This window comes from Marmota monax, unplaced genomic scaffold, assembly GCF_021218885.2.
Source record: "Marmota monax isolate L192 unplaced genomic scaffold, Marmota_monax_Labrador192_F-V1.1 WCK01_AAM20220418_F8-fsc00055, whole genome shotgun sequence".
In the NCBI taxonomy this organism is placed as follows: domain Eukaryota; kingdom Metazoa; phylum Chordata; class Mammalia; order Rodentia; family Sciuridae; genus Marmota; species Marmota monax.
The window spans coordinates 3261436-3286488 of NW_026695205.1; the positions used below are offsets into that span (position 1 = coordinate 3261436).

The following is a 25053-nucleotide window of genomic DNA, read 5'->3' on the forward strand; positions in this document are numbered from 1 at the left end:
CGCCCCCAGCCCACTGCTGATGCTCTCCTCAACCTGTGGATTTCCTGCCTCATCCCTCACTGCAGATCTACTGCCACTTCACTGTGGTGAGCACTGGGGCTGTAATGATGAATAGAATACACCAGCATTCCCTCCCTGTGGAGCTCACATCCCAGAAGGGAAAATGGGCATTAAACATAACAAATACTACAAAGCAAATTAGAAAGCAGTGATTCTCTAAGAAATGATGGCAGTGTAAAGCAGTCAGGAGGGCCCTGTGCTAGGGGATGGGCAGAGGAGGAGGGACAGAGGAGAGCTGTAGTTTTCAATCCAGTGGTCAGAAAGGGGACATTGGAGGGGTCATGTAAGCCATTGTAAGGACTTTGGCTTTTGCTGTGGGTGAAATGGGGAACTGTTGGGTGCCTTAGTAGAACAATGATTTAACTTGTATAACAACAGGATGTTCTGGCTGCGGTTAAGAAGAGGCTGGGAGGAGGGGCAGTGCTAAGACCAGCCAGGGATTGTGGCAGTAGTCCTGGAAGCTGATGGTCATGGTTGACCAGAGCAGCCACAAGGGCCATGGTGCAAGGGGGTTGGCTTGTGGGTACACTTTAAAGGTACAGCCAATGGGATTGCCCAACGATGTGGTGTGGAGGGTAAGGGAAAGAGGAATTAAGATGGCATTGAGGATTTTGTCCTGAGCAACAGGATGGAAGAACTTGCCATCCACAGAAATGGGAAGTCTATACATAGAAATGAAAATCCACTGCATGCAAAATATCTCGAATTCCATCTTCCACCCCACAGATTTTGTCTGTAGCCATTGTTATTCCCTTCCCACTCGATGCAGAGGCAACAGTAGTGAAAGCCCTCTTATCCCCTTCACTGGGGTCTCCATCCCCTCACCCCAACTCTCTCTCACAGCCAACACACAGTTCTGGTCTCTCCATGGGCAGCGCCCACTCAGGTCACCACCTCCTTGTGCTGCCTGACTTTTGGAAATAATATTTTGACTTGCTGCATACTGTGTCTTATCTGTTTGTCAAATAATTGCTTCTCCTCACTGCACTGCCAGGAATTTGAGTGCCTGAATCGTGAACCTGTGTGTCCACTGTGCTACGGTGAACACTGTGCCCCAAAGCCTCCCTCCTTGTTTCCCTAAGGCCACACACTCCTCTGTTTTCTTCAAGCTTGCTAGTTACTCTTCCTCTGCCTCCTTAACCAGCTTTGCTTTCTGTGTTATTCCCTGATATTGCCTTCTGCTGGCTGCCTTCCCCGTCTGCTCTCCCAGCTCACACTCCCTATGTGACCTGGCTCACTCAGCTGCCTTAAGTGACCACCTAGACCCCCCTCAACTCTCAAGGTAAGTCCCCATAGAGACTGTATTCTTCAACTCCAGGCTTTTATTTCCAGTTCTGCTGAAGTCACTCAACCTAAAGCCAGGCCCATTCTGTTCTCCTATCGGCCTGCTTCCTTTTCTTTTTGGAGGTTAAGGTATTAAGCATACATGTACCAGGTAGTTAGATGACTTCTTTCTGTATTGCAGGTATCTGTGAGACTGGCCCTCACCATCTATCCTTTGAAATTTGTTCACTGTATTATAATCACTTTGGGTCTCCTGTCATTTCTCCATGGGCCTTATCTCTAACAATGTATCACATCTGATTTCATCACTTCCTGGTGGAGAAATGTATGAGGCTGTGAAATGCTTTCAGTAAAATGTTCATATCCCAAGCGAGACAGCATTCACGATTACTTCCAACCTTGTCCCTGTCTCTCCTGCTTCTCCTGGTACTTCCACTTGTCCCACTCTCAGGAATTAGAAACATTGGGTACCTATACAAGCAGGGTGCAGGTGTGTGTGTGTGTGTGTGTGTGTGTGTGTGTGAAGATCTCACAGTTAAAATCACGTTTTACATTAGAAAGTCAGTAATGTCCTAAGTCAAAATAATCAAATTTAGTAGAAGTGTTTCATATATGTTATGTAATCATATATATGCACATATATAATATGTATTAAATATACATGCAAATTCTAGAAGAAATAGAATGCCACAGAAATAAAATAGACAGCGTCTCCTCTGGGAGGGAGGCAGAGGGACAGGAACTGCTGACCTTCCAGATGAATGCAGGGTGTTGAAGGGCTCTTCACACCCAGCATATGTATGACTTTTATAGAATTAAAATTAAGTTTAAGAAATATTACAAATAAACATACCTAATGAGGGTGGAGTTGAGATTTGAATCTACTAGTTAAGATTTTATATGAACATTTTCCCATTATAAATATTGTTTGCTTAACTTGAAAATAGTTGTAATCAATCATTTCAGGAGTGGTGTCCCTTTCTCTCTTGTCACTTTATTGTTGGATTCATCTAAAGAACAGATACGCAATGTACACACATACACACACGTATGTATATGTACATTTATAGGTGGACATATACAGAATTTATATACTTAGAAAATAAGGTATAAGAAAGTTAGTAGGAAGTATTGTAGTACACGGTTATTGTAACAGATAAGAATTTAATAAAAATTATTCCACTTAAAGGAATATTCATTTTAGTAGGATGAATGAGAAAGACAACTTGCATGAATTTCCCAAAGAGCTTGCCTACATAACTATTTATTAAAGGAGTCATACCAAATATCACTATGGTATACAGTAAAATAATCAATGCCCTATAGAATTCATGAATAGTCTCAGTGACTGCATTTGTGTCATGGTTAAAATGTATTTAAAACACATTTTCAGAACAAGAAGTTTTATGGAAAGCAGAGCAGGGAGTTATTTATAGACTAAGCTCTGCTTACTGCTCTCACAACCTCAGCATAATCATTGGGAAGAAATGGAAGGACTGGTGGGTTGAAGAAAAGAAGGTAGCAATTCCAGGATGCCCATTTTGCAGGCGAGTAATCTTCAAATTATCTGCAAGCCTGAGCTAGAAATGGAAAGGCTATAAAAACCAGAAAGACCTCACCCCACCCCCCCAAAAGGGAAAAATACTTCTGAAAAAGGGTGGGGTGGGAGGAGGGAAAGGGAGAAGGAATGTGGTAGAGAGAATGAGCAGTGTGAGCAAGTGGCTTGCCCAGAGGCACAGAGGACAGAAGTCAGATAGCCCACCAGGATGGCGTGGTGGCTCCAGGAGAGCTTCAGACAAGCATAAATTCTCATGAATGTTGTTAATATAAATGAGGTTTTACAATTTGCATGGTTGTGCTTTTAATATTTTACATTTTTAAAAAGCAGAGAGAAAAAAAATAATGGTTTTAGTTTTCAAAGTGAAAACCTAGTCCTAATTAACATTTGGAGTCTGATTTTCAGAGATTCCAGCTGGAGACTCTAAAGTCAAGCCCTGAACCAAATGGGGCTCTGAACAAGCCTAAAGACAGGCCTGGATTTTTAGGCTGGTGCATATATTGCACAAAATTGGCAGCAAAATTCACAAACAAATCTCAAGTGGGGTTGGAATTTGGCAGGCAGTGAGCCTGGAAGATAGTCCAACTTAAGCTAATTTTCAATTTCTCTATGGACTTTAACATGTCTAACACATATTTAGATTTAGATTTGTACACCACAGTATCCCTATCAGAAGTCCAGTATCAGTTGCCTTTATTGGCTTCTAGGACATGATGACCCCCACCTGAAGGATCATTTGTATAATTCCCTCTCAACCCTGGATCCTAAAGAACCTGGAAAGAATTAAAAGAAATGTAAGCCCAGAAGATCTGTCCTTTGAGAAGCAGTGAAGGAATGTTTATGATATCTGTTTTGTAAATAATTAAATTGTGACAAAGAGAAGTTTAATTATTGGCTATTATATAGATAATAACATATGAATTAAAAGGAAATAAGAGAAGTTTAAAAACTTCATAATCACATGATGCTCAAGTGATAAAGTTCATTTTCTTTTATCACAACTAGAATTCACTTTGCTCTTTTTAAGACGGAATTCATAAAGTCGTACTCAAGTGATCAAGATCAGCAGAAATTCCATCCAGTCACACTTGGAATTTCATATTGGATTGTTCTAATACTATCAAGTTGGCATTTATTAAGAGTGATCTGTGCCATCCAACAATGAAAGCCATGTTATTAGAGCACAGTGACAGGAATATTGAGAAAAGAAGTGGGGAGCAGCTCTCACTACACAATTGAGGGCAACAGAAAGGAAGGATAATTTGGGAACAGTGAGGGACATTTAGCATCGGGATGTTCTCCAAGTCCCTCAAAGCTGGCTCTATTCCACTGCCACTGTCCCACTTCTGGGACCAGTGGATCTCAAACCCAAGAGTGCATGGAATCCCTGAAGAGCTTGGTAAGAATGACTGCTGGACCTTGGCTGAGCATTTCCAACTCACTTGAGATCCTGTGTTTCCAGCAAGTCCCCAGTGGGGCTGCTGCCCTGGGACTAGGCCCACACCATGGGCCATTCTGGCTCTTTGCAGGCCCAGGTTTCAACAGCTCTGATTCTGTAGTCCCGAGGCTTTGAGTTCCATACGTGAAATGCCAAACCATCTACCTCTCATGTCTTAAGCAATTGACCTTGAGAGAAAACCCCCTTCCTGTTTTCCTACAGGTGGGTGTGAGTCTACTTCCACTGCCACAGGAATGCAGGGAGTCTGCGCTGGAGTCTGCTATGCACTCACACATTTCTTTCCACCTTCTAGAACAAAGAGCTCTCACATTCATGGCTGTGCTAACAGGTTGTAGCATCTTGATGTGGAGTCTCATGTGGTCAAGCAGGAAGACCTATTACACACACACAGACACACAACATCTTGTCCTAAAATAAGGGGATAAATCGCTAGCAAGGCAAAAGCCCTTCTTCCAAAAGGGGTCCCACAGGATCTGGAGGCCCATGTCCATAAGTATGCCTCAGGCATTGTCTCAGGCAGCCCAAACTGCCAATCTCCATTGCCCTCAGTTCTCTGAGCATCTCATTTCCAAACTGTATGTAGGTATTCTACACCCCAAAATAAAACACATGCCCTAAATAGGGACTCATTAGTCAGACTTTAGTTACTCTCTACCCCTTCTGGCTCAAACTCTGGGCAAGGAAAAAAAATTCTGTAATAAAACTCAATTTTCATGCCACTATTTTCCACCTCGTGAATTACATATTGGCCCCTGCATCCCAAAGAATTACAGCAGCAAACCCATGCAGCGCCCATGAGAGATCAAGAAGCACATGTCCCAGACACAGCTAACAGGGCTACCATCTGGAATATAAATAATAAAGGGGAGGCAGAGAGAGATCCAAGACAACAGAGAAGAAAGAATCCAAGGAATGGCGCCACAGATGGAGTGAATTAGTGATGGAAGCATCGTTGGTACTAGCTACCAGAAGTGTAAAAACAGCACAATTCCCCCCTACTTTCAGTAACACAGCCCCTCCAATGCAGCTGAGTTTGTCCCTAAGGACTCATTTCCCACTCCCAATTCCCTCCTATATCAATTCCTATGGAAGTAGCACTCATAGGACTGACAGATTAAACAAAAATCTACACTGTGCTTTAAGAAAACACAAAAATCTCCACATTTAAATCCAAGGAGTGCTAGATTTAAAGGGAAAGAGAATACCAAACATCTTTGGTGTTTAATACAGGAAAAATGTTTAACCATGTCAGAGAGAGGAGGAAATGTACCCCTTTGAAACTCTCCAAAGACTAATATGCCTTTTAAACACTTCCCTTTATGACCTGTATAAAGTTAAACACTGGCAGGTCATTCTTCCATGGATTTACTTAAAATAGTTCATTCGGCATTTTAAGCCTATAATTTATCCTGTTTTCATTGGACAATGGTGAGTGTTAATTTTTCTCTATGTAAAATATTTAAAACATGAAAATATTTAATATATTAGTCTTTTTCCTTCTTAATTTAGGCTTAACAATCCCAGCTCTTTTGATTGTTCCATAAAGGATAAAGGTATTTTCATGCAGTTTTTGATGCCTTTTTTGTCACCCCTCAGCATGTTCTGTATTTTCCAGTGACTGTGAAAACAGAATCAGATTGATGAGAAAACAAGGAAATGCTCAGTTTTTTGGGGGCCCACTTACTCATATTAGCTTGTTCCAAGGACAGAGCCGTACTGCTATTTTACTCATGATGAACCATAATTTAAAAATATTTTGCTATAATTTTAAAACAATCTAGGCTTTTCTGGTTTATGAAAATTGTAGTTTTGCCACTTTCTGCCAGACATTTCTACCTTTCTGAACTTGATTTTATCTCAAGTGATTCCTTCATTTACCCTAGAATGTTGGCAGAGCTATCCTTCTCTCCCACAGTGCCAGCTGGGCACTGCTATACATAACCCTCTGCTGGTGTATGAACAAATCCCTGTGCAGTGCTCCTCAATGTGCAGTTGACGACCACTTGCATTAGAAATACCAAGGGTTGGGGCTGGGGTTATAGCTCAGCGTTAGAGTGCTTGCCTCGCACATGTGAGGCACTGGGTTTGATCCTCAGCACCACATAAAAATAAATAAATATATTTTTTAAAAAAAGAAATTCCAAGGATTACTTGTTTAACAAATATGAACTCTTGGACTTCGAAACAGTCTTGACATATAAGAACAAGGAAGGAACCTATGAATCTGCATGTTAAAAATAAGCACAAGGTGTGATTCTTAAGCAGGTTTCCTTCATTCCTCCCTCCTTCCCTTTGGGGCAGTACTGAGTTTGAACTCAGGGGCACACTACCACTGAGCTATATCCCTACCCTTTTTAAAAGTTTTTTGTTGTTTTTCTGTTTGTTTTGAGACAGGACCTTACTAAGTTGCCCAGGCTGGCATTGATCTTCCTGCCTCAGCCTCCTGAGTAGCTGGGATTACAGGCATACCAGCTTAAGCATGCTTTAAAAAACCCTATCAGCTAAACCCATTGCCCATGGCAAAAGTTTAAAGACAAGGGGTGACGAGAACAAGTCCTGAGTGCTGCAGGGGACAGGGTGTGCAGGGTGCTGCAGGAGTGCATTTGGACCAGAAAGGATGTCTCCTTTGCCTCATGAACCAATCATTCTGTCACAGGACATAACCTCAGTATTCCTCACCAATATACAACTTGGGCTTAAAGAAATTTGTCCTAGAACTGTTTCAAGTAGCAAAATCAAACTTGTATACATGGAAATGTTATTGTTCAACTCCTTTGTCTTTAAAAATGACAGGTGCTACTTGGCTTTTCTTTATTCTTTCATGAAGATGGAGATGGAAAATCACATTCTTCTGGGGTTCTAATGAAGCTGGAGCTCCAAATGGGTTCATTTAGCATCCTCAATCGGAGGTTCCCTCAGCCCTGCTTGGTTTCTTGATCTCTCATATACACACGAACCTGTGTACTGCAGGTCACTGTCTTGTGAGAATGAATAGTGGGAAAGTATCACTTTTGTTTTGAATGATAGAAGTGTTACTGATTACTGTGAGTTGGCTAATTTCTATCTCACACTCACTGTTTCTTGGACAATCATGTACCGCATACCCTTTATCATGTTCCCATGTTCCTCGCCACCGTATCTTAAACTGTTTTTTCTTGCAAGCTAGTGACAGATTGAAGGTAGTACAACCAAATTCAGGTCAGGACTGGCTGTGGACAGATACCAAGAAAGGATAGTACAGGTTTACGAATAATAATTACAAAGAAACTATAGGTTTACGAATAATCCATCCTGGGAATAAGTCAAGATGAATCATGAAGATGGCATCTCTGAACAGGAGAGCCCTATAAGAGGACCTGTACTTGTAAATAAAGACCAAGATCTATGTGGATGGCAGACCTCTCCCCAAAAATAATGTGGGCAGGCTTGCTGTTATTCCTGAGGTCCCCAAGTCATTATTGTGTGACTCCATTATTTCCTGAATCTGGAATCTGACAACTTAAAGAGATCCATTTCATCTAATTTAAAAGTTAACAAAACTTAAATTCAGAGAAGATAACAACATTTTCCGAGGAGCCATCCGTAAGGAGTGGGACTAAGGTTCTGGCCTGCCTCCACACCCCAGCACTCTCCTCTTCTTCTTCCTGCCACCCTCACTGCAGGGGCATGGCCTCGGATCCTACCCCTGACAGGGCTTTACTGTCCGCTTCTCCATCTGTTCCAACCCTGCTGTCATTCCACTGGGCTACTTCACAAAGCACTGGCTCAGTCTTCGGCAATCCAGGACTCTGAGAGTCAAAGTTCTGTCTTCAATTCTCCATCTCCTTCTTCAGGGAACAGAGGCAGGTGTCCCTGAAGAATCAGATCTGAGTCCTTTGAAGGGGACACACAAGTGAATAGAACATGCCTCCTGCCACGCAGGAGGCTGCGTATTGTTGGCGGCATAGACCCGTTGGATAATCTTGAAATAGTGTGTTAGGAGACCCCATGGACATTTACAAGGGAATATAAATAATTTATAGAATAAATAGCAGTTAAAACCCAGAGAGATTTTTTTGAAATTGAGAAAAAAAATCTTAAAAGTCTTCATAAATTTTATCAATGATCTCAAGAACATAAATTAACCACAGCTATCTGCAGTATTTAATAAAGAGTCATAAAGATATGAACTGGGTATAAGTGAGCTGATTCTTAAATCTTAATACACTGTTATGATCATATCTTAACAGTTATGCCAATCTTAGGCAATATTGCTACCAATATGTTATATTATTTGGCAGTTTTATACAACACTTTAATATTCATTATTTTACCTGAGCCTCACAGGAGTTCCGAGAGAAAGCAGATGGGTACTACAAGCAGCTAACACATGTCGAGTCAGAATTTGAATCTTACTCTTTCAACATAGTTCTGCCTTTGTCCTCCACAGCTCTTTCTTTCAAAAAAGAAAAAAAAGTACAACCTTACGAGAACCAGCAAAGGGTTACAGAGAGAATGTGAGAGACTGTGTCTAACATGGAGACTGCCAGGAAGAAGAAGATGGACTTGCAAGAATACGGCTGCCAGAAAACACAGAGCCAAGAAGGAGGTGGATTTCCACCAGCTGAGGGAAGGAGAGGCATCAGTGGTCAGCAAAGGAGGTGGCATGTGGCTCCATCCCAGGTGCATTCCCTAGAGATGCTCCAGGGAAGCCTGGGATTGTGTCACAATTAATAAATGCAGCTTTATGAAAGGAAAGTAAAGGGAGGAATGGTGGAAAGAGAAAGGCGGAAAGAAAGGGAGGGAGGAAAGGAAGGAAAGAAGGAAGGAGACACACAGAGAGAATAACATTATTTTAAAATACTTTTCTATCTGATGTTACAGTATTCCCTCTTTCTCTCTTTACTCTGGGAATAGAGTATATGTTGATGGACAAACATTGGATGGAATAAGCACTATTTTTCTAAACAGTTATCATAGAATATTTGTATATACAATTTTATAAGCAATTTGTAAATGAAATTGTATTTTCAATCAATGAATGTTTCTGGAACCTTGGCTGATTCTGACAACGTTGTACTTTAGCTACTTCACACACTGACTCCAACTTGCAGGTAGGTAGCCATGGTATGTGAGGCAGACCCACCAAAACCAATGCTTCCCCCAGGGTGATAAACAGTAAAATAAAGAGCAGAGCACATCGACATAGCTCAGGTGTGGTGGGGCAAGTACTGGGTGGGTGCTAGACAGTAAAGAGTCCCAGAAGAGAGAGGTCAGGAAAATGCATCAAGGGATCATAACAATGGTACCTCTGACATCTGGGGCAGGAGAGTTCTGCCTTGTGGGGCTGTCCTGTGCCCCACAGGGTGTTCAGCAGCATATCCTACCCCCCCAAGAGGTCACTAACTCCTGCTACTCTCCTAGGCATGACAACTAAAAATATCTTCAGATATTCCAAATGCCTCCTGGTGAGGGGAAGGGGGACAGAACTGCCCTTGATTGTGAATTACTGGCTTAGAGAAACATGGGGTGGGTCAGGAATACAACTCAATATGTACAAAGATACAGGGCATGAAATAACATGGGCAACACCAAAGCTAATAGAGGGAGATAATATTCATTCTGCATTTTTGTGCACAGGACCTTAGGCTGAGTTTACTGCCTCTGATACCTCATTTATCCTCACAAAAGCTGTATGAAGTGGGCATTACTATTAAACAGTTTTACAAACCCTATAAAAACATGGAGAGTAGTTAGGCACAGGAGGTGAAGTAACTTGCCCCGTATCATCCAGTAGTGGAACCATCATGCATACCACACCAGGAGGACCCAGAGGGTGAAGCCACTCACTTGTCACTATTGTATGGTCAAAGGCTTTTCCTGTCTGGAGTCAAGAATGCACATAGGATTTGAAAATACAGAGGTCCCGTGCTACCTACAAACTGACTATTGACAGAAATATGAAATCAAGGGGGACAAGAGAGAAAAGGAGTTTCTGATAATTTTTCTTTCTTTCTTGTTTTTTTTTTCTTTTCATGAAAGAGAGACACAATCTTAAGAGCCCAGTGATAGGAAAAGACACTCTGCAGGCAGCTGCTTGGCACAGATCTGGGGCAGGCAGAAGAATGAGGAACCTACTGCCACAGCCCAGAGAATGTGACCACCTCAAGTAGGAGGGCAAGAGCAGGAATGAGTAGAGCTATGCAGATCATGCTCTGGTCACCAACAGGCCTGGCAGCCCACCAGGCAGGACAGCAAACTGTCTCCAAGTGATTTGTGAGTTACGGATCCCAACAGGTCTCCATGGGAATGTCCCATTTCCCTTCTTTCTTTTCTTTCCCTTTCCCCATCCTCTGAATATGCACCTGATCATATTAAAGCCACATCAGCAACAGTGGCCCTGCTCTCTGCTTCACTTATTCAGGGAACATTCCCACAGCAGCCAGTAACTCGCGAGAAGACTCCAGGCCTAAGAGTGTGTTACAGCCAGGCGTGACACTGTTCCACGTTCACTATCACCTCAATCCCTCCCAGGGACTTCCTGAGCAGCTTCCTTCACCCACTTCCCAGGAGAGACACAACACTGAAGCTCACAGACCCAGGATTGGAATCTAGATTTGTTTAGCCTTTCCTCTGACCAAGTTGATATCCCTTGTCCATTTTTAACTTAAACATGAAGCAGAAAATGCAAGTCTTCATGTCAAGAAGGTCAAATGTGAGAAGCAACTAAAACAATCGAATTTAATGTATGAACAAGTTTGGGTTGCAGATGCATGGTACACACGTGTTCTTGCTGGAACAGTGGGGACACAGTGACAATATGGAGACAAAATTATTCCAGCAAGACTTTTTTAGAGGACACCCTGAAGGTGCCTCTTAAAGAATGCAAGAAGCAAAGAATAGTGGAGAATTGAAGACAGCCCTGCGGCAAGAGAGAGATGACACAAGGCGCAGGAGAGGCACCAGGCGAGCTGTGGGCTGGGACAGGGAGAAGGCTTATTGCCCTGGGCTTGTTGGGAAAAAAATAACAAAGAAAGCACTCTTCTTTTTCAAGGCTGAGTGGCTAAAGGGACATCTTAGAATTATATTCAGGACAAGAAAGCAAAACAGGAATCCCCTCTAGACACTGGGTAGCAAAGTGTCCCACTTGAGCACAGATTTCCACCCTGCATTTTTAGACACTCCTCCCACCCCCAGGCCCTCTGTGCTTTCTCCTGTTTCTGGGTCCATTTTTCCTCCGACTGTCTTTGACCCTTACATATTAAACTGACTTTTTCTAGTAAAGAATGAGTTATCAGCTAGGTTGACCCTAAAGGACAATAGCCTCGGCTCTCTCCCTTCTTTTCCATGCCCACTCTCTCTCTCTCTCTGCATGTCTTCCTGCTAATTTTCGCAGAGTTGTGTCTCCTTCCCCCACCCTGTCTGGTTCCCTTCCCTTTCCTTTGAGTTTAGATTTTCCTTTTCTTTCTGTCTTCCTTCCTCCCTCTTTGTGGGCTTTCTTGTTCTCACCCTTTGCTTGAAGGAACAGAATACAATAACTAGTTTTTAAAAAAATCTCGCCCTACCCAGAGAATCTGGGAATGATACTGTGAAATAATCAGAACAGTGTAGGATAATCAGAATGTAAATAATGTTGGTTGGAATTATTCCTGGACAAAGAAAGCTCCAGAATAGGAATATACAAGCTGGGAAACTTCAGTGGTCAGGGTGGTGGTTCCAAATCCCCTGGAGGGAGGGCTTGCCTGGTAAACCAGACTGCTGGGCCCCCTGCACACAGTGTCTGCTTCAGCAGGGCTGGGCAGGCCTGGAACGTGCATTTCTAATAAGTTCCCAGGAGGTGCTGAAGGGGCCAGTCCTTGTAGAAACTAGCAGCTTTCAGAAGGTCAAGGATCAGCTGTGTGTGATGGAAGTGGGACAGGGAGATGACAGAGGAAGGGAGGTCTGTTCCTTGTCACATCTGACAGAGGGACTGCAGCAGCCCAGGAAGCCCTGGCTGTGGATCAAGAGGGTGTGCTGGGTGCAGGGAGGGCAGGACAGCAGGGAAAGCATTGTACTGTACCCTGGGAACCACCAGGGCCAGCTCCAGGCCTGCCATCCGTGCTCCCACTTGCAATCCCCTGATCCCCTGTGGAACCAGCAAAAGGGAATTCTCAGGCTCCCTTTGATCTCTTCCCAGCTCCACAAGGCCTCTGTCTGTTTATCTCCTCCTTCCCTGGCCTCCTCTGCCCCTTCCCCTTGCCCAGTGGATGATTCACTCCCCTCTCTGCCTCCCCACCCCTCTGCCATGTGTTTTCCTAATGATGGCCCAGGATGAGCTGTTTTGTTGGCCTGCGCTGTAACAAAGCGCACTCCACGCTAGCATTTCCCCATGCTTCTCAGAACGCTGTTTTATGGGTATCATTTCCCCACCCAGTTTTCTCTTTTCTCTAAAACCCCACCCTTTCCCCTCTCTGGCCTCATGTGCATTGCAGTTTCCCAGAATTAGATCAAGGGACACAGATAAAGAAGAACAGAGGGATTAATGTGCACGTGGCCTGGGTGGGTTCGGGGAGGATGTTGGAAATAGAGGGCAGCTAAACGGCTTTCTCTAGCACACCAGGAATGGCATGGCTACTAAGTGACTTATTTTCTTCCAGAGAGAGGACTGAATGACAAAACCTGTAGTGACTGAGAATATAATATTTGTATTTCTCCTAGGGTAGGAGTGCTTAAGTGGGAGGGTCTCCCTTCTCTGTCACCCTCCTCTGCAAGGCTCTGCCCCATTCTTGACCCTTCATTGTTAGGTTAGCTGCAGTTAACCTAGCTGAGGAATTCACAGCCCCTGAAGCGCACCACTGTAGGAGTCCACTGTGTGAAGACATAGACGGGGCTCCCGAAGGGAGCAATGATCCAGTGTGGACAACTCAACAGTGGGTTACAGGTCCACCCAAGAGGCCACAACCCTGGGTCCCCTGAGATGAAGGCAATGAAGTGTTGAGTGAAGCCCCCGGTGAGTGGACATGGTGGTGGGGGTGGGGAAGGACTGCACTCTGGGGTAGTGGATGCTATGCAGATCCAGCTAGTTGCTGCCATGATTGCTGGATGATCTTGTTCTATATGAGAAAAATCTTGCACAAAGAATGTTATTTATTTATTTATTTATTTATTTAGTGTGTGTGTGTGTGTGTGTGTGTGTGTGAGAGAGAGAGAGAGAGAGAGAGAGAGAGGGAGAGAGAGTGAGAGATGTTACATATGTACATAAGAATTTTATGTAAAAATCTCAATTTTTAAACTTTGGCAACCAAAACAAAATTGGTTTTAGACACTGTGCTGGCTCAACAAAACTGTCTGTGGGCCCTTTGTCTGCAAAATCCTGATCTAATTAAGCTGCAACACGATCTAGTTAGAATCCCGAACATATCAGTAATTATGACCTTCCTTTTAACTTGTTTTTATTAAGCCATTTAAAATGGAACTCCAAGATTTGGCTAAAACAAAAATTAGGACAGAGGAGTTGGGTGGGGGACAGGATCCTGAGCTAGAGGGACTCAGTGAATCCTACAGACCCCAGCTCTTCAGCTGGGTTTGGGGAAGAAGAGGCTGACTTACCTCACAGGACTGGATGCAGTGGACCAGCAAGGGGTCTGGGTGCCATTGACGGCGGCCAGTACACACGATGCTCTAAAGAGGAAGGAGGAAAAAACAGTAACGTGAACAGAGACTCCTGGTCTATGAGGGAGGGGATCCTGAGCTAGCCCACCAGTCCAACTCCATCCCTTAAGTAGCAAGAGCCTGACTATGCCCCTAGAGAGGACCCGGGCTGCCGGCCCTTCCTGTTAAAGCCTGCTGGATAGAGTAAGGCAGAAATTCTCGATGGAGATGATCTCTTCCTCCCTCTCCAAATGTCCAGAGTGTGGTTCAAAAATCACCTTCAATATTATAATGAGCTCAGTTTGTCCTTAGGCACACTACTGATTGCATTTGTTTTGAAATTTTAAACATTATAAAAAATGATAAGGTAACTTAGTTGTGTTGGTGAAGCAGCACCACGGGTTTTCAAACACTGACTAATAGAAGTCTTTAACTACAGTGCATGTGATGGTCCCGGTTGGCTTGGAGGTGTGCCCACAGCTCAGGTGCTGGAGGCTTCGGGGTGTGGAGTGAAAGGTTCTTTAGGAGGTGGAGCCTGATGGGGGTCCATTCATGAGGGATGAACACAGTTCTCTGGGACTCCACTTCTCTACTTAGTTCCCAGCAGAATGAATTATAAAAAGAGCAAGACTGGCCCTTGAATCTCTCACCATTTTCTCTCCTTCTCCAGCATTCTCCTGCTATGATGCCAACTGCTATTTGTGATGCAGCCAGGAAGCCCTCCCTGACCACCCAAATCATAAGCCAAAAATCCTCCTCACTTTGTAAAGTACCCAGCCTCAGGTATTTTGGAATAGCATCAGAAAATAGACTAGCACAATGGATCTTAGAATTCCTTGATTGTGCTGTGTATGTGTGTAAAGCCAGGACCAGAGGCCAAACAGCATTCTCTGCAACTCTTGTTAGCACTATGTAACTCTTCCTTCTAGGAGACAGAATCATGTCCACACAAAATGGGTAAATAAGCTAATGTGAAGTCACCAGAACTCAAAATGCTTGAAGCGGTGGGAACATGAACACTTTCATACTGAAACACCAGTGACGCAGGTGAGCTAACGGTCATCTGTTCTTTGTTAAGTCTAATTCCATTTTCAATGAGTCTTTTCCTTTCAATATTTATATTTTAAAATTTCAAAGGACACACTGCAGGAAAAGAGAAAGTTCCATAATAAGTTTTAGAGAGAAATACAGTTTCTCTCTGGAGCCTCCTACCAACTTGCCCACCGGCAGACACTCATTCTCACGTTTTACTTCAATGCAATAAGAATTCAGTATGATTGGAAGAAAAACAGTACAAGGTGAGGGAGAAGCTTTACATAGTACTTCCAGCAACTGGGGGTGAAATTATACATCCAGAATGCTGTTCAATAATCTGATTGGAGACATTCATATATATTAATATGCAAAAATATGAATATATACTTATGGTCAGTTATGAGATTGGTAATCTATAATATTTTTCTGGAGTCATTGCTACTGCAAACTAAAATTCTTCTTTCACAGATTCCTTAAAGAGGGAAATAAATAGAATAAATATTCAAAAAGTTTGATGTCCAAAACTCTATATTATTAGAAGGTGATTTGACTTAAGTTATCAATTCAATAAAAAAGGATTATTAAAGCAGATATACAAAGTAAACACAACAGGGGTGTTCAAACTACTGAAGAAAATGCTATTTTCCTGCAAATGGAGTCACTCAAACAGAAACATCTGCATATAAACAACTGCTATGCTAAGTAGAAATGACCACTAGTGAAGGTAGCAGAAAAGAAGGCCTCAAGTTGCCACAGCCTTTCAAGGGACAAGTTAATGTGTTTTGCCAAGTCACCACTAAGTGAAGACAGCAAACAAATGTCAAACACCCATATTTTAAATAACAAAAGTCTCAACCACTGCTATATAGAGTTCCAGTGAAATCTGCTTTGAAATACAAAAAATCATTTCTACTTAGCAGAGGGTCATTCGGATGGCCTTAGGCTATGTTAGGCTGTTGCCTGGTTGATTTCTTATTAAAGGGTTAGAAACTGCTAGTAGCCAACAGAAAAAACCCAGTTATTATTATTTTTTTAATTGGCGATAATTGCTTGGCAGAAGGGGCTGCTGATCACATCAGGTCACAAAGTTCTGCCACCGCCCAGGTTTGTGACAATGTCCTCCTTGCTGTATATGTATGGCTCCTTAAATAAAACAGCATTGTTTTGTATGTTTATTTGGACAAAAGCAATTTGCTTTGGTTCCTCTCCCCCGACCCCAAGACTCTCTTTCTCTCTTCCCTCGTAATGAGACCCTCAGTGCCTACAGGGAACAAATCCACGCTCAGAATAGATGAAGAAAGAGACATGGAATGTCACCATGCCTGAGTCTACACCAATTTGAAGCAGTGTCACTGCAGCTGTAACACAGGGTTGTACCACCAACAGGACATTCTGGGGTCAGGGCTGAGCCTTCAGAGCCAGAGGGAGTGTGAGAGCACTTTGTGGGAAGCTACTGCTTGTTCTCTCTTCTCATTAAACCATTCTGTTTTTCAGTTAAAGGACTACTGATTCTTGGGGACAAATTTGGGAACACACAGTCAGAAATTGTGAGATCTGATATGACTGAGCAACCAGGGGGGGTGGTCCTGTGCCACCACCAGAAACCTCATTAATTTGGACCTCACTAATTTATACTTACCATAGTACTAAAAAAGAAAAGAAAAGCATTTTAAGTCTGTGAGAAAGGAATTATAAAGCAAAATAACGGAGAAAGTAAGATGTTATGATAGATGACTTTGAACTTCTGAAGGAAACACTTTAAAATATAGTTTAAGAAAACTCACTTACATGCAAACAATTGCCACATTATGTTAAAAAAAATCTCCCCATAAAATCAGTTTCCTGAAAGACTACTATTTTGAAAGTTGAAATATTAATTTTCCTGTTTTAGACACAAGATATAATAAAACACTCTCTTGACACAGTGGGTAAGGAGAGTCATAAAAGTCCAACCTTACACAGGTCTTTGGAATGACCAAAAGGTTTTCTTTGAGAAATGGCTCAGCAAGAGCCATTCTCTTCTCTGAGCTTTTTGGCTTCAAATGCTCTGAGCAGCATGGGGTATGGTCAGACATCAAGGAGACCTGGGGATGCAGGATGAGATGTATGCTGCCCTGAAGAACCTCACAGCTTAGCGGGGATTAGAATAACAAACAGAAGAAAAAAAATCAAGAATGAAAAAATAGGGATAAGATAATGATGAAGTACTCTCAATCCCACTTCTCCCACACCTTCAATTCTAGACTATCAGGAGCCCAGCAGCTAAGCAGAGCAGGGAAGCAGATGTCACAGAAAGGTCTAGATCCTGGTGTTTAACAGGAGAAGGAAGAAGACAACGTTACAATAACAAAGGCCCAGAAATCATTTGGGAACTTCCAACTTGACTGTTGTCTCTCACAGCCAGCACACCCTTGAAACACTTAAAAGTAACAGCATATTTTTATCCCTCTCAGTCTCACAACAAAACCTTTTAGAAATTGCTTCTCTAGTCCCAGGCAATCCTACTGGAAATGCTGAATAATGGATTAATTCTCTTTCTTGCAAGCTCAGTTGTCAAAGGGACTGAATAAAGAGAAATGATCTAGGCATTGTCCACACACACACACACAGACACACACACACACAGAAACAAACAATAGAATATTTTTCTTTCTCATACAGTTAGGTGGTGATATCTTTACAGAGATGGAGGATATGTCCATGGATAAAATTTGTACTAAATGAACCAAACATCTTTCTAACTTAATGTGTGCTAAAATCTTCCCAAGATATTTCATGTGTTATTTTAAAGTTTTATAGTAATACTGCAAGATAAATAATATTTCTTTCACCCTTGGGTTGAGTATATGAGGCTTTAAAGAGTAGGTCATATTGTATTTGAATCCAGAAGGACTTTATTCTTTTATGGCATTTTCTAGTTTGAGCTATTTTTCATTGAAACTCCATAATACTTAAGCTCTCAGAAATACTTCCTTTAATTTTATATATATATATATATATATATAATTCTAGGATTCAGGCACCATTGGGATATCACACTGAACTAGGAGTGAGAAAAGCTCATGACATTTCTTTCTCCATTTCTTGCTAGCTCTCAAATCTTGGACACATCATTCAAGGATCTGCCTAATGTTTACATAAAATAAAGATAATAAAATCTCCTGTCCTAGATAATGGTTTGTGATGAGATTCAAATGAAATCATACACACACATCCAGACATCCACACAGACACAACTTTGAAGACAATAAAGTGTTAACCAAATGTGAGGGATAATTTTTTTTTTATTACGAAGAATGAAGTCATTGGAAGTAGAATAAAGATAATGATGCGATTTAATCCATGCTCTGTACTCTTGCCAGATATGAAGTATTTGAAATATGGCAGATGGTAAGCATCACTTGCTTGTGACATAGGTAAGATCACTTGCTAAACAAAGGAACCACGCACCACATAGGTGTGCTTGCACCTTAAGCTGTTCACTTTGCCAGTATCTCATTTTGTGACAGTAGGTTTCCTCCAAGTGTTACAGAGGAATTACCTGGGATGCTTGTTAAAGATCCCTATTCCAAGGCAGTCCCAGTCTTCCTGGAGGGTGGAAGCTATATTACTCTTACACACTGCCCAAACGATTCTTAAGGACACAAAAATGTAAGTTTTGAGTACAATATGGAGTGATTTCCAACATGAGTCTATTTGAGTTGCAAGGATTTTACTCAGTTTGAGTAAATTTTACTCAAGCTAACACAATTGCTTTGGTTTAGGAAACATTTCTTCCTGTTTATGAATACAGGGTTAGCCTGAACATCCCTCATGTGCCACTAAGTGCCACAAAAGGAGACCATGAGATCATTCATAGTTGTTCAGAGTCTGGTCCTAGAAGACCTGAGGTACATAAGGGCAATGGTGTTGTCATCATTTTTACTGCTTCTATTAACTTCATTTCCTTATTTTTTTAAATGATAGTTTCAACTGTCATCATTTTTACTGCTTCTATTAACTTCATTTCCTTATTTTTTTAAATGATAGTTTCAACTTCCTAAAGGCAGAGCATCCCTGCAAGCTTTGAGCAAGACTCCTCACTGTGTTATCTACACAAAAGCTGAGCAAGCACAGGTGTCAGTAAGCACACTGACAATTTCTGTTAACTGCTAATTTTAATTATTTGATTTTATTTTGGCATAAGGGATATTTATTTGGGGTTCAGGAACACATAAAATGTTAATTACATTTTAAGCCTTTGAAATTATAACTTCTGGTTGTTTTCAGGACTCTTACAGGGTATGGAAAAGGTTGATTTTGAGTTACCTCACTTTTCCCCTGACAATGTTGGAAACAGCTCATTTACTTCACTTTGTTTTCACACAGAAATACGACATGCATCTAAAGAGTTCCCACTGAAGTAATTGTGCCCCTCACAAAATTGCAAACTGTGACCAGCCATGTGGTTTAGGGGTATCCCTAAACCATACAGAGCAGGGCAGTATCATCACAGGTGAGAAGAGGTCGGCATAAGTGAGGGGAGCAACCTGCCTCAGGTAAGAAGGGAAACCCATCCAGAAGGACGGTTACACACTAAGCAATTAAATTCCACCCATACGCTTCTCCCTGACTCATGCTAACCCAAGGAAATAGGTGTCTCCAATTACAACTGAGGAAAGGATGTTGAGAACAGGAAAGCAAGCTGCCTGAGGCTATGCAGTTCGTAGAAAACAGAGATTGTAAAGAGAAACTCGTTTTTTAAACCATATTTTGTTTTAGTTGTAATTAGACACAATAATTTTATTTTATTTTTATGTGGTGCTAAGGATGGTACCTAGTGCCACACCCATGCTAGGTGAGTACTGTACTGCTGAACCACAACCCAGTCCTGAGAAACTCATTTTTTAACAAATACATTTTTCATTTCAAGGCTTATAGTGTTTCTCTGATGCTATGGACAATGAATGTCAAACCAAGAGTTGACAGTGTAGACAAGAGTCATCACCAATGCAATAATACAAATGAAAATGTTTCATGTACTGGCTGGAAGAGAAATAAATATGCTACATATTCTTCCTGGGGTAGGAAACTAGACAAGGATATAATTACACAGGAGTAAGAAGCTGGTGAGTAAGAAGCTGCACTCAGTTGGAAGAGAAAATACACATTTACTTCTGAAGTAGAAAAAACAATGGTACCACAACAATTTCTTTGCTCATTCCACCAATGTTGACAAGACACTTATATAGTGCCAGGCACTGAAAAAAAGCTCTAGGAATACAAACACAAACAAAATACTATGGGATCACAGTAAAGAATAATAATAATTATGATAATAACTCACTTATAGGATAGGTGGACAAGGCAGGCTTTCGTAAAATAGAGAAAATTGTTTTACAGTTTAGAAATGGCAGTCTCTATACTTGGCATTTCTGTTGTTTTCAGGAAGACAAATGAATCATCTTCTTCTGCATGTTCAGTTGCAAAGCAGAGGTAAAGGAGCCGCACTTTCTGGGACACTTGAATTCAGGCCACACTAACCCTGTGCCCACCCTTGGATGGCTCCTATCTGTGTCTTGTGGGGTAGACAGTAAAAGAGTAGTGGAATGATTTCTGCAGCAGTTTGTATCCCCAAAGGAAGAAAAGCTCTCATCTGTCCAAGCCTCTCCCCATCTGGCTGTTAACAGAGAAGTCTTCGTCATAGGAAACAGGGTTCGTGGACCAGAAGAGAGAGCCAAGACCCCCTGTGCACCACAGAACGTGAGGAGTGGCTCTATCCAGGGCACCACGCCTCTAACCACCACAGCTCAGCCACACCTAAGCACACGTGGGGAGTGGACAAGGTCTAGAAGGCCAGGGAGGGGAGCCGCCGAGGGGCTTCTCTGGCCTTCCTTTCCACTCCCGAGCAGCCTGCACACTGCCCTCAGGCGTGTGGCTTGCTCCCTCTCCTCTGGAGAAGTTCTCAGAAGCCCTGCAGGACCTTGCCGGCCTATCTCTCCCTCATCTCATCCTTTCCCTCCATCTCCCCTCTCCGACACGATCACACATACCTTGTTTCAGCCACAGGGAACTTCTCACTATTCTTTACCCTCTAGAAATTTCCTCTGGATCATGTTAAAGACTCAGAGGGAAACCTCCTGCAGTTTATCCTTCCACAACTCCACCTGGCTCTGGGGCAGAAGAGTCGGTTGCTTCCTCTTGGTGTTCCCATAGCAAGTCCACAAAGGAACCATTCCCCATGTGGCACAATCATAAGCATCTGATTCCAAGGCCAGATTGTAAGTCCTCTAAACAGACAGACTACCATGTTTCATCTTCTTCTCCTAGCACCTAGCACAGTTCCATGGCACAGAGTGAGGCTTAAAAATCTTTTATTGAATAAAGGACTAATAGAAATGATAGGGCTGTGCTATTCTCCACCTCTCATCCCAAATCACACTTAGAGAATGTTTTCCCTGATCTTCTGGTTTAACTCAAATCTCTGCCAACAATAAAGCCCAACTAGCCAGTGATAAAAAAGGGGAGTTGAGAACAAAAAGGGGAGTTGGGAGTGGAACGTATGCGTCTGGAGTGCATATTTTGGTGATTCTATAGGAATACCACTGTCATGCTAAAGCAGTCCCATACATGAAGCATCCAAACTCCCAGGTTTCTAACATCCCTATCCTCCCATCCTAAGAAGAACAGATGAGCTTACAAGATCGTCCCACTTAACGCTTGCTTAGCCTTTTCTATCTCTTTCTCGTAGATTCTCATCCTTTAACCTTCCTTTAGACGGACCACTTTCTTCTCAAGCTTTGTTCCTGTTTCTACTTGGCACTTTATCCTTATCTCTGTGAATGATCCACATGGTTGTTTGCTTCAAGGTTGCTTTGAAAACCTCTAAGTGCCCGCAGGGAGCATCCTGTCAGTTGAGGGCCACTTAGCAACCTCATGTCTTGGACACATCAGAACATCCCTTTTCTCACCTGGACTCTGACAGGCTCCATCCAGTACTCCAGAGTGTCAGCAGTGATGTTCTCCGGCAGCGTCACAGGATCGCTGGGGGGGATTACGCATGACGGGGTGCAAACTGCACCTGTAGGAACACAAATTGACAACAAAGACTTCAACTTCCTGATCTCGGTCTCTTTCATCTTGCAATCAGCAGCTTTGATTTTCTAGGAGCAACTGCTTTCTCCATGGTGGGTCTGCATATTATAGTCACTACAGACAGGCCTGATACTCATCCACACTCACTGTCAACAGCCATGGTCATAAGGTAACTCTCCTTGCACCAAGTGACCCTTCTCTGCTTGGACCAATGTGCCCTCTCTTCTAGGATTCTGAATTTCTCCATGGCCCAGAAATTAAGGCTTGATTCCTGGCCCAGCAGATATCCAAGTTCGCACTCCAGGATTTTAGCTGGCCAAACTCAATCTTGATTATCCGATGCCTTGAAGTATGTTTGCTATCGTTCCTGCTGTATGGTCTCCTGGTAAATTAACAACTGCAGAATCTACCATTGGAGAACTTGATTAGCTGGGAAAAAACATGACCCAGAAATTATGAAATTACTCCAGGGAATATCCTGTCAGTTGCTACACTGAAGATCATGAAATTGGCAGCCAGGAACCCTGTGTGATTAAAGGAGGAAGCAAGGAAAAATCAGAAGCAGAGATTTTGGTCATGTGCTGGTCTCTCAAAGGAAAATCTTTCTGTATTCCCTTGCATGTGGGGTCCGAGTAGCTCCTAAAATTCTATTCAAGGAAACACATTCAGGGTTTCTGATTCCTCATAGATAGGTCTGATGATCTCTAAGTTTCTTTCCAGCTCCATGTTTCTGTTTTTAAGTTAATGTTATGGTAATAACAAATCACATCACTTCTTAGGACTTTGGAGTGAGTATGTGATATCTTAATGCAGAAATCAGAAGCTTTGAAGATGAGTCTGCTCATGAAGACTCTACTCAAGAGGCATGTCAAGCTTCCTGTACTTCAGGCCTGACCACAGATGCCACAGTGCCAACAGCGCCTTGAAATGGTAAAGAGCCCTTTCAGAAACTAATGAGGTTTCTGATGAACTCAAATGATCTTTATTGGCATTACACAGGTTAAAATGCCCTTTCATTTGCCCTACAGAATTACTTTTTGCAATTTAGAATTTAGGAGTGATCTTACAAGGTTACATATCAAACATGACTCTCTTTTATGATATTTAGGGCCATTCAGGACAAAGTTGGGTCAACATTACTATAAGTGAGCTCTGGCCTCTAAGACCCTTAATTGCAAGTACTTGAATAAGAAGTTGCCCACAGGCTCTGGAGCCTAATCCCCATTGAGGTAGAATGATGAGCAAGCCAGGCAACTACAATCACAAATAATCTCCTTCACGAACTCTCCATATATAGGAGTCCAGCACATATGTGGATGTGGCCACCCTTCTTTCCTCTTGGAATTACAAATCCTGCCATGAATCCATCCACTTTCAGCCCTGCAGCAGAATGGGTAACATGACCATCTTGGTGGCTATACCAATGTTATACACAAGTGGAAGAGTAAAAGGAACAAATTTGCCGTGAATTTTGTTAGTTAGGAGCACTAACTAACAAACCCAAGAAGCAGTTAACAGTCAGTTTGCATTTCCATCCACTACTCAGGGGAACAGGGCGTCTGCTCCTGCCAGGCCCAATAAGATGATGACTTGGGAACACCCTCCAGCTCCCTTCCCATCCTTACCAATCCCGTATCCCTTTTCACACTTGTACTCCACGAAATTCAGCTCTGAGGGGGGTGGTGGGCATTCCCCTTGCAGGTTCTCACACAACTTGAACTCCTGGGTCCACAGTCCCTCTTTGGTACAGAGGATGGGGAGCTAGGACACCAAAGGCAAAGAGCATCTTTATTACCGTTTACTTCATTCAGAATCGGGGAAAGGGGTCTGATTAAATGATGATGTCCTTCAACTTCTAGAACCTGGACTAAGAGATGCTATTGAGACAAAGAAGTATGTTGAAAGCAGTGAATACAAATCATGTGAAGGAGTCATAGACAATTTTGCCACTAATGAAATTTACCAACAATGTTTTCCCCTTTGGATATCAGGATACGATGAGCTCTTGATTGTAGCCCATGTATTCTGAGATACTTTGGGGAATTTTCCCAAGTAGGGTTTTTGACACTGATTATCCCTACTATCACATAAATGCTGGTTGTGGCAAATGTCACATTTCCTTCAAGACGAGCATCATCCAGTGACTGTAATTCACGATTTCCCTGGAGGTGTGCTTTGGCCTATCTACTAGAATGAAGACATCACAGTTGCCTTTGCTGTCTTCCTTTCCTCTGTGCATGTACTGGCTGTGGAGCCCTCAGCTTCACACCCCCAGTAGTCACAAAGAATGCCCTACCTAGAACAGAGAGAGGAGCACTAACTAACAAACCCAAGAAAATAAGAAATGTAGATAACTCTCCTTTCTCTGGCTGCCTCCTTGGCTCCATACCCAGTCCATGCACACAGATGTGTTGGATTTCTCGGAGTCTTCATTTGTGGCCTATTCATTGCACATCTGTTCTGCAGTGCTTACCTTGGAGTGCTGGACACCAACTTAAAGACATGTGCCAAAGGAGCCAAGCCATTGATCTTTGCCTAGGAAGTCTGCTCGACTTCCTGTCTCATGGATGTGTGTGGTGCTTGAAAAGATTCTAAGACAAAATTGATTTTAGTCACACAACCACGATAAGACTGTGGTTTTCATTTGAGACCTCTTGTGCCAAAATCCTAGGGAGGATAATAGTCAAACAACACTTTGAGCTTTGCCGAGGAATTTGTGTTTCTGTTCAGGACTCTGTTCTGCTAAAAAACATATAAGCTAGCATTCCTAGCCAAGTTATGTCAGTGGCCATGCATGAGATGAGCCTGCATTACCAAATGAGGATCCCAGAACTGTTTGGAATGTCCCCTGGTGCCTTACTCATCAGGTTTTTCTTCTTATTCCAGAGGAAGTTCTGAACTTGGAAAAGAATGTTCCAAAAACATGGTACCTTCTATCCCCTTGTGAATAATATCAACACCCTTGTTTGTAATC

The 25053-nt window shown here is 42.5% G+C and overlaps 1 protein-coding gene across 1 annotated transcript in view; it reads right to left on the reverse strand.

Moving 5' to 3' along the window:
* The window catches only part of Pappa2 (pappalysin 2), a 251429-nt gene that overhangs the window by 26790 nt on the left and 199586 nt on the right, over nucleotides 1–25053 (reverse strand). Inside the window, exons 19-21 of the mRNA XM_046430234.2 lie at nucleotides 23705–23840; nucleotides 21956–22065; nucleotides 13929–14000 (exon numbers count right to left, since the gene is read on the reverse strand). Of these exons, the coding sequence (XP_046286190.1) occupies nucleotides 13929–14000; nucleotides 21956–22065; nucleotides 23705–23840 (318 nt within the window). The remainder of the gene's footprint in view (nucleotides 1–13928; nucleotides 14001–21955; nucleotides 22066–23704; nucleotides 23841–25053) is intronic.